Source organism: Trematomus bernacchii, unplaced genomic scaffold (assembly GCF_902827165.1).
Source record: "Trematomus bernacchii unplaced genomic scaffold, fTreBer1.1, whole genome shotgun sequence".
NCBI classification, from domain to species: Eukaryota; Metazoa; Chordata; class Actinopteri; order Perciformes; family Nototheniidae; genus Trematomus; species Trematomus bernacchii.
In genome coordinates, this window is record NW_022987641.1 from 6068789 (window position 1) to 6079714 (window position 10926).

General features: G+C 39.9%; 1 protein-coding gene across 1 annotated transcript in view; it reads right to left on the reverse strand.

Moving 5' to 3' along the window:
* LOC117485052 (liprin-beta-1-like) overlaps positions 1-10159 on the reverse strand; it is a 25670-nt gene extending 15511 nt beyond the window's left edge. Inside the window, 2 exon segments of the mRNA XM_034133646.1 lie at positions 3078-3157; positions 10039-10159. Coding sequence (XP_033989537.1) covers positions 3078-3141 — 64 coding nt within the window. The 5' untranslated portion in view covers positions 3142-3157; positions 10039-10159.
* Between the last annotated feature and the right edge of the window lie 767 nt (positions 10160-10926).

Below are 10926 nucleotides of genomic sequence, written 5' to 3' on the forward strand. Positions count from 1 at the left end.
ATGACTTAAATCAATCAGGGATTTTTATTATAGTTAATTTCCCCTGAGAACATTAATTTTTTAAGTGACTCAAATGTTACACATAGGATATTGAGCATCTTCTAGCAAGAATTGTACTCCAATTATAAGTATTCTCTTTATCCCTGCTTACACAAACATACACGAACATACTGGGCAAGCAAATGTTCTAAGGTCTTCTATTAAAAATCATGTGACACAGTGGGTGTTTCTCAATGTCGAGGACGCTTCCTTGGTAGGACATGTCTTCCGAGTCAGGTCCTTCAGAAGCGAGGCAAGAATCCTTCCTAGCCTCGGAAAACGAAAATGGTGGAACAGGCTAACAGGTGTGCAGGTGTGCGTCATATGCGAGGCCCCGCCTTAAATGGAGCGCGATTTCCGCCAAAGATATTGGAAATTGGTCCGTGCGCAAAGCATTGTGGGGATTTTAAGACCGCGGAGGATAGACATGTGCAGCCTCGAAATGTCCCACAACGAAGGAGGCCGGCCTCGATAGAATTCCAAGGATCCTGGACATTGGAACAGTCCTTCGGCGGGACTCGATGACGTAGCATCCTTGAAATAGTGGCTCTGGAGGAGCCTTCCTCGACATTGAGAAACACCCACTAAGTGCCATTAACCTCTTAAGCCCTGAGCCTGTTTTTCAGGTCTCTGGCTCGAAAATGACATTCCCAGAACAAACGACCATATCTTCCCTTCTAAAAGGGTTAAATTAATAATCTTTATTCTCAAAGTAATGATAAACCTGTGAGTTGGATGTAGAAAAGTCAGAATCAATATAGATGTTTTTTATTTTAAAGAAAATTCAGATTTTACATAGTAAAAAACTGTAAATTATAGTGTCCGTCCAAAAATTCTTTTTTACTTATAGTGAAAACTACGCTTGGATGATGGGTTAGTAGACTAAAAGCTTTAGGAATCCAAAGTACAACATATAATAAGTACCCTGTATCAAGATTGATGCAAAAAGAGAGATTTAGCCAAAAAAACCCACTTCTGGGGTCATTTGGGTGGATTTGACCTATCTCTGGCCCCCCTTGCTCGATTTTGATGAATGAAATCTCTTTATAACCGCTAGAGCGAATGGAATCGAGGGAAAGTTATATCACACCAAAACGTTAACAAATAAGGAGTGAGAGTGACGCGTGACCAAAACCGGAAGCTGCATACACTCTGGTGGCTACCATTAGCAGCTAACTTTTCCGCTCCGATTTTTACATAAAAAATGGAATTATGGATTATAAATAATTTCTTCAAAGGCACAGGTACATTATCAACCTATGGATCAACAGTTGTAGAATTTTTGTTTTTTCGTTTTAATGCCATTGAACACGTCTTTTGACCTAATTGACAGCTACGGTGAGACGATCTGCCGTAAAAGCTCCGTAAAGGTACGTGTTGTGATGTCTGTGTTTGCTTCCCCTGTCGCAAGTTCGGATCGCTCAGTGATGATACTATACCTAAATAATCAGTGGAGTCTCAGCTTTAATCGGCTATATTGTATGTGCAGCTACGATAAGTAATAAGGGTATTTTTATCTTGAATTGTGTGCCGCAGTGCGTTAGAATTTTTTCGCTCAGGGGTCATTTAGACGCTTCTTATGAGACTTGTGTTTTGTTTTGGTAAAAATGGTTCATATCTTCAGTTAGCTGAGATTCTTCCCGTTAATCTGGTGCTACACATTAATAGTTTCATAAATGTTAAGAAGCCCTGAGACATTATCTCGAAAAAAAAACGGTGGGAGGGGTCCAATGGGGGGACCGCCGTGCTTAAGAGGTTAAGGAAATGAAATCTTCCCGCTTATCTGAGGAAATTACATGTTCTGTTATTTGCTTAGAAACAACATGTTGACTGAACTCCAGTACAGTTGTTCATGTGCTGCTGCCTACTCTGCACCATCTGTCATTCGTCTCAAATGTCAGCCGTAATGAAGATGTCCAACAACAACAAAGAGGGAGCCAAATAAATAAATATCCGAACAATCATGGCTTCCTCCCAGTAGCGAGGTAGTGTGGCTCGGTGAGGGGTTATGGCTAGAAAGGATCCGTCTGGTGTAAAACTCTCGCGAGAGTTTGCAAGTCACGTGGCTGAATGTTTACGTTTGGCAGGCAGCCTTTCAGTTACGATCGTTAACATCAGTGGGCCACAGCAAATGATGGTGAGAAGCTAAACTATCTATTAATTATGTCAATTACAGGGAGTGTGATTGTTGAAATAGGGTGTTAGCGGTCTTGCTGTTCAAAGAAGAATGACAACACTGTAGATCACCAACACTATGGTTTATTTTGTATTCACAGGCAAGTCAACGTTGTCGCAGTAAAAGTCCCAAGATAGCTCCTGGTGCAATAAAATGTTCCCTTTCAGTGTTTTACTATTATGTCTGATGTTTCTCTATTAATATTGCTGCTGCATTAATGTGTATGTTGCATGTTACTGCTGTAGATGTGTTTCCGAGCCGCTCTGATTACAACGAGAGTTACAACGAGAACGTGACGTCATATTTACACAAGATGGATCCTTTCTAGCCATAACCTCGGTGAGGGCTGTGGTTTCTGCAGAAACAGTGGGGATGTCATGTGATCAACTGCCTTGCTCCCATTGGAAAGGTCAGCGCTATAATTACACACATCAGCGGAAAAGTGGGGACTCTGAAAGTGAAGCCTGCTCTGCTCATCTGCAGCAGAGTGGCCAAAAGTTCCCAAGCAGGAGTTTTTATTCCAAACTCACAGAGCTTGAATAATCATTAGTTTCTGTCATGGCGGGGACAATGGAAACTTTATTTAATTTCTCATGATGGAGGAATGCAGGGGAGGCAGAAAGGGCCAGTGACCCAGCAGCACAACTTCAGCATTATTTGAAACATTTCTATACATTCAGGGGGATTACATCAAACTGCAGGTAGAAGTGGAAGGAGAAGGGCACATTGTGTTACCTTCCACTGGACCTAGTATTCCCAGCTTGCAATTCAATGGTTTCCAGATGTGGCTAGACCCTATAGTATGCCATGCCCACTTAAAAAAGTGCTATGGTCTTTACGTCCAAGTGTACAATGTGGTTACCTGCAATGATCCCATCCATCTGCTCCAAGGCTGCTGCCAACATATCGCTGGCGTCCGACATCATCTTGAGCTCAATGAATCTGAGAGAGAAAGAAGAGAAGGACACGTAAAAAATGGACTAAACCAAAGCTCTCAGACATTAAATTCCACAATTTTTTTAAGATAGTAAACTGGATATTTTTGGACTGTTGATCAGACAAAACAAGACATTTTAAGACCCCTACATGGGAAAAGGAAATGTAGATTCTAACTGTTTTCTGACATGTTATAGACTAGACAGTTAACTCTATGTAACTCTAATTCAAATCCTTGTGAGTTGCAATCTATTTTATTTTAATTTGTACTGTTCAGAGCACTGCTCTTCTCCCACACAAGCATCAGTTTTAAACAACAAAGCCTGCCTGCATGCTTTCACATTTCCTTATGAAATAAACATGATAGTGTTATCACTAATCCTGTTAGAGTACAAGCCCTCTTTCTTCTTTTCTCAAATGACGTCTGCATCAAATTAACCCTGCAGTCTGTGCCACAAAAAACAGGCTCCCTGAGAGACAAAAAACAAAGTTATTGCCAGGACTTATTACCCAACAAGCCTTATTTCCGCCAGTACGGCGGTCACGGGTGATCATGGACAAGCCCCTAACTGAAATAATGGAACTATTCTCCCAGGGGCCTTGTAGCATTGGCATTCCCGGCATCTCAAACCTCCATAACAAAGTTGAATCCACATGACGGCTGAATTCTTATCAAGGCTCTCCTTTACTTGCACCACTTATCTATTGAAACTCAATCAGATGTAAAGTGGTTGAGATTGTACACAGTACTGTATGTGGACTTGTGGAGTGCGCAGCTAAAGCTCAGAACTAACAAAATAATAAACAGTGGCTCTACTTGTTCAGAAGTCTCATGGTAGGGGGGGGGGCAGGGCTTGCAGGTTTACTTCATTTCCTCCCTTTAAGGGGTCACAGGGTCACACCCAGCAGGGTAAAACATGTGCATAAAGAGCGTAATTAAAGCAAGGAAGTCAACAAGGGGCCTTAAGTGCTTGTTGCTAAATGTTTCTAAAACCTCTTCATACAGACTGTTTTGTATTACTACATAATACTCCATGAAAATATTCTGGGGATTTAGTCAACAAGATGAACACATAAAAACATTTTGTGTAGCCCATTAAAAACATTACAAAACAGGATCTTGGTCAATAAGCATACCAGAAAATAGCTTACATTTAGAAATATTACAACAGCTTTCAAATGAAATGTCACAGTTCTCATGGGGTATTCAGGGTGGAGGAGTGCCACAGATCCAGGTCTTACAAATAACACTTTTTTTCCAGAGTTTGAAGCAAACCCATCCTACGCTCACCGGGGTGGAAGCTTCCCCCCCTGAGAGAAACCTAAATCTCGTGCCTGATGTTGTTTGTTGAGAATCCAAATATGTGTTCTCACTGTGTGAATGCAATAAAAACAAATGGCATGAGGAGAGAGACATCAGTGTGTGCTATCTTCTGCTCTACTTAACTATTGTGTACCGATTTCAGGTCACGATGCAACCGCGGGGGAGTAAAGAAGGGTAGGATGAAACATTTTGAAAGATAAATCAAAAGTGTGAACCATAATTGAGGCTGCTCTCCTGTCGGTGTCTAGTGGTAAAAGCCACATCAAAACTGGTATTATGAGTTTCATAGAAATCCAATTTAGTGGAAAAAAGAGCATCTTACCAACCTACTTCGAAATACTGAAATGTTTTTATGTTGACGCTTAAATGTAATTACAAGTACCTTCTGCTAGTCATGCGACAGAAGATTGCATTGAAAACTCAGGTTAAACTAGGCCTGTCCATTCACTAGACTCATAAATCCAGGAATTTTTGAAATGCCAGGCTGAGTTGTTTCCACTTCTTTTTCACATCCTTGATGATCCATTAAAAACGTTCTGACTAAATAAGAAAAGCCAACAGAGGAGAGTCCATCTCTGTGAAGAAGTGTGTGCATGATGACTGATAACGTCAAGTGTAGGAGTGAGCCAATACACACATTCCTGAGCAGGTTACTTATCCAAAAAACCAAACACAGCCTGGTACTGACATCCCTGCTGACCTCCCTCCCTCCTTCCTTAAGACTCCACAGACTTTTTTTCATTTAAAACCTAAACATCAGGCGGTTTGGAAACATGGTCTCTTATTTGGACTCAATACTAAATCGTCCTGGTCCTGTGAACACCAGGATGGTGGCTTTAATCAAACGCTGAAATTATTCCTAATCAAAGCACTAATTACTATTTTAAAAGAAAAGTTTGCTTAAAAAAAAAAGGACCAGCTGTTTAAAGGTGGGGTAGGTAAGTTTGAGAAACCGGCTCGAGATACACTTTTTGTTATATTCCATGGAATGCTCTTAACATCCGATAGCAATGAATATCTTAAGTGCTTTGACAAAAAATCCATACAAATATTTCTATGTGGAAGCCGTAGTACTATAAAAAGCACGCACCATCATTTTAGCCGGCCCGGCTTAAAATAACTGGATGGCCCTACCTGCCTGTCAGCCCTTCCATATGTGCACAAACTTATCTCGTGCCCTCATTGGTCATGTGCGCGTTCGTGTTGTGTTGGAGGAGGGCTCTGTAAGGAAGTGGCAGATTTTTTCCGGCTGTGTATTTTTCAAATTCTAGCGATATCGAGCCGGTTTTCTCCAAAATTACCTACCCCACCTTTAAGTAAATACCATAGTCTTTCTTTAAATTTAACAATACTGTATATATGTAACCAATTTTAAATATTTAGTTATCTCTTCGTCCAACTATTTTGATAACAGCATAATCGTTCAAGTATTTGTATAGAAAGAAAGTATGTTACTGGCAACCATTTTAAATATAAATGTTAATGTAAAAGCAGCAATTTCTAAAATGAATATTTCCCTGCAGTTATATAAAACTTTAATCCTTGGGTTTTGGATTGACAAAAACAAAACATTTTAAAAGACATCAACTAGAATTAATAAAAATGTATCCAGAAAATGATCCTGCAGATTAATCAATAATGGAAAATAGTTGGTAGTAGAGTAGCAGCCATATTATGGTCTTTTCGTGAGATGTATTGACCCTAACGCAGCGTTCACACGGGCGGCGTGTGTGAAGCTTGCCGGCGGGCGTGTCTGAAACACGACCAACCAACCACTCGCATGAATCTCCCGCCCCGGACACACAAGCACGCGGTTTGATTGGCTAGAGCTTGTACTGGCATATGATTGATTGGCTGACGCTTCCGTCGAAGCTTCAAAGTTGAACATTGCTCAACTTTTGAAGCGGAGCAACGCGAGCAAAGCGAAGGCAACGGAACCACAATAGCAGTTCAGCAAAGCGTGACGTCACACCATTCAAAGTGAATGGGCAGAAGTGTTGAAGCTTCAATGCACGCAGCCGTGTGGACGGGCCGTAAGGGAAACAGAATACATCACCACTATTCTTTAATCTAAATCTGTGAAGGAATTGTGAATTGAAGGAAAGTCTTTCAACTCAAACAGATAACTACTTTGGAGAAAAATGATAGATGAACAGATTTCATATTCTGAAGCAGATTTTTTCTATTTCTTTCTGTCAAAGACAATATAACTTAATATCAGCTAACCTTATGTTCTATTGAGGGTTGAGTTGAAAAATGTTCTTCAAAAGACATTAGGCTAAACAAGGAGATGGTTTCAGCTTTTTCAAATGGACTTTCACAAACATTACATAGTAATCTGTATGCCACTCAGTTTGAGGCTTGGCTCACAATTCACTTAAAGCTCTATTCCAAACACAGCATTCAAACCTTTTATAAATGCATCAATGCCACCATTCTGAAAGTATCCAAGTGAAGTCATATTTCCAATATATTTATAGGAAGACAAATCTGTCGGAAGTCCTACCTACTTTGCTGCAAGGTGGCTTTAACAGCAACCAGATGTAGAGAGAGAGAGAGAGAGAGATACTGAGGGGGAGGGACAATGCTTTGAAAGAAAATAGCCTGGGATAACATGACCATTCTGAGTGATATGGCTCTGAACACACACACGGATATATTCACAAACACACGCCTCTGCTTGTGCCTCTAACACTACGATAGCTTACTTCCAGCTGTGGCACAGATGTGCATTTCAGAATTGAACTGCCTCAGAGTAGTATTAGAAGATGCATTAGTGTTTTCTAGTTACAGTAACTGGTCATAGTATAGTGCAAGACATTGTTGTGTCTTTAGAGAGATATTTGATCCTTTCCTCAGTTTAGCTATCAAACATATTACCAACAGAAATATGACTTCCTCACTGCATCCAGAAGCCACAGTACACTTGTGTTTTCACTTAGCTTTGCTTTCACAGTTGCCAAGATATTGACCTTTCTAAGTTCTATTTACAGCCAATAAAAACAACATTGGATCATTTCATAATTTAGTTTCCTGCTAGCTCTCATACCCTGACGGCCCGTCCACACTTCGCTTTGCTCGCGTTGCTCGCTTCAAAAGTAGAGCAATGTTCTACTTTTGAAGTTTCGACGGAAGCGTCAGCCAATCAAATCATATGCCAGTACAAGCTCTAGCCAATCAAACAGCGTGCTTGTTTGTCCGGGGCGGGAGATTCATGTGATTGGTTGTTGGTACGAGTTTCAGACACGCCCACCGGCAAGCTTCAACGCACGCCGCCGTGTGGACGCTGCGTGATACACAATACTCTTTCTAACTTCTATTTTATTTATTGGTAATATAAAATACAAAGAAATATAAATATTTGTATTGCGAAAAATAGTTGTTGATCAAATAAGTCGACTTGTTTTAGCAATAACCTAATTAGTTGCAGTACAACAATAATAGTTACAGTACTACCTGGAGAGGTAACACAGACATGGAAGCGTGACTTTTCTAAATCTAATCCAGCAGTCAAACACCATGCGTTTGTTTACATTTCCTCCAAAGAGAAGGTTCAGTGGACTTTTAGTTTTGGCTGCTGCGAGTGAGGTCAGACTGTTTGACAGAAACGGACAGCCAGACTTTAAACTAGTGCAGCGGTGGCCATATTGAGACCCTGCACAAACAACTCTTTGTCCTTCAGAGACTCACATGATACCACCGCGACATTGAACCCAAGCTGTTGTGGTTTTTTCCATGCGGCCCTCAACTACATCATAGTCAAAAATCTCAAAGGAGGGGAAAATATAAAAGAGGATTGAGTATAGGGGCAGGAGGAACTGAGTAAGAAGTTCACCAAGCAAAGAAAAACGAAGTTTCACTGCCTTTGCACAGAAGCATAAAGTCTTCCTTTAGGGCATAATTTTGACAGTTGTCGCTGTAAACTAAGCCTAAAATATGTAAAGAACTGCAATGGCAAATGAGGTCTACAATAGTGGCAACAATGAATGAAACTGTAAACACAGAGGCATTCCTACAATCAGGAAGACCGTCACTCAGTCCTGTCAGGAAGCCATTTCCTGGCACACTCTGGGAGAAATGTCTTCCTCTAAGTCAGAAATGGCCATTTCCCAGCACTGACTGCTGCAACAAAAACTAAAATCTGAAATAATCTAAAAGCCACATCTCATATAAAACCAGGCCCTTTCATTATTTTCCTGTGCGATAAGTTTTGAGTAAGATTTAATTTAATTTCAGAAGCCTGTAAACACCACAATATATCATATGACTCTAAATTGACACCTCCCTTCTTTCAAAATACACTTTAGAGTACTCTACCAAGAATGCAAGGAATGCAACCATCAGGAAATAAGGGCATGATATAGAAAGGCCTACCTTGACACACTTAGTTTGTAGAGAATTCAAAATACATGTTGATCCATCCAAAATGAGCTGGGAATACAAACTAAGGCTGATAAAGAACTTTAAGTCACTGAACCACAAACAAATGCCGGTTGTCTGATGAAACAAAATGATGTGCGCCAGGAGATTACAGTAGAACTGTGTCTTAATGAAACAATCTCAAAGCAATGTGGAAAATGTGTTTAATTAAGCTTAATTTCCTGCAGCCACATCAGATATGGCTATGCAATCAAGTGTGCAACAGCTGGATTTTCTGAGCAGCAAACCGTTAGCCATCAGTGTGACGAGATACAAATATGGTTATTGTGAGAGAAGGAAATCAAATCCTTTGTTATGCTTTTCTTTGCCCGGAAGCTAAGACATCAGCAGACATACGCAGACAGGAGGGCTGCCAGCAGGTCATGCAGAGCCTCAGGATGGAGCTTTTTCCTGAACAACGTTATACTACAGAGTTGCACCCCAAACAAAGGCTGCAGCAGCGTGAGATGGATCATGAAAGAAGCTGACACTGGACCAGAAGGACCTTTAAACTGCAGGCTTTGTGTAGGCTTCTGCTGCTTATACAGTCAATCTGTGTGGGAGCCAGACTGGAGGTTCACCGCAGTGACTCGTCACTTGGCTTGTAGATTTATCGACATGTGATGCAGTAATTAGCTGCGGTTAAATACAAAATACAAATAAGTGTTCCCATTAGAAAGATAGCATAATTCATTTCAACTGGTGAAACTGGTATTTCTGAGGGAATAATACTTTTTCTCCATAACACATTTTTATGCAAGTACAAAACATTTTCGGATTACAAACAAGAACATTAATTTAAACTGTTAATAAAAGCACAATTACCGCAATAACTGCTTCGTTACACGTATGTCTCCACAAATACACAGTAAATATTGTACGTAAAAAGTTACCCATTTTAATAACTATATGGAGGATACTCGAAATAATACTGACAATTGAAAACTAACTAAGCTAAACTCTGTACGTTCACGTTAGCTAACACACACATTCGTATCAAGCTAGCTACGTTTACGTCCAATTAAAATGAATAAGGCGTTAATGGTCACACAATTAAGCTAGCAAGACCAACCAAACTTGGACAAACGAACCGTTAAAACTAAGCCTGTTTCAAAAGTTAATTGAAACTTCGGTTTAAACTTACATTTTTCGACCAAGTGTTAAAAAAGGAAAAGGTCTCCAGCAGCTTTACTCCAAATACTTTGGGACTTTTCACAGGAGCTTCATGTGTTAACGTTCACCTTCCCATTGAGTTTATCTGTGAACTGAAGTTTTCATCCAAACCAAGAGCCATGTCGCGCGACGTCAAGCTAATAGGACAACTCAAGGATACTTCCGGTGAGTGATGCTTTCAAAATAAAAGCACAAAATGCGACCAACAAACACATTAATTGTAAGGGTTACAAAATAATTCAAGAACAATTCATTATACCTAAAGTATTAATAACAAAACGTTTTTTCAGGACTGTTCTAACAATGTAAGGACATTACTGTACCTGTGATGAGGAGTCACAAGCCAAAAAAGGTTACAAACCACTGTCTAGCCAAATCAACCAGATTATATATAGTCTGAAATGTTTGTCTCACTATGGGAAGAACGATGTACAACATTCTCTGTAAATTGACATTGAATATGTATGTCTTACTCTCATATACTCTTTTCTCTGCTACTTATGCGCTTTGGTCTCTAATCAGGTCTCTAAGGACTGAGAGTAAGTGTAGGGATGAAAGTGTCTGACAGTAATAGGGTGAAAAAATACCAAGACAAATGAAAAGAAAGAAGGAAGACAACTCAATTAGTCTGCAGCCATACTTCAATTGTGTCAATGTTTTAAATGTTATAAAGATGCTGCTTTTCACATCTCATTATTTGCAATTGTTAAGGTTTGATTTAATTTGTAGAAGAAGAGGTAATGGCCATTACCATAAAAGGTAACTAAGCACAGGACAGGACCGTTATTGTTATTATCTAATTGCTATTGTGAAATGAAACCGAAAAATGGAGTAAGCAAAACTATATCTAACAGGTAAA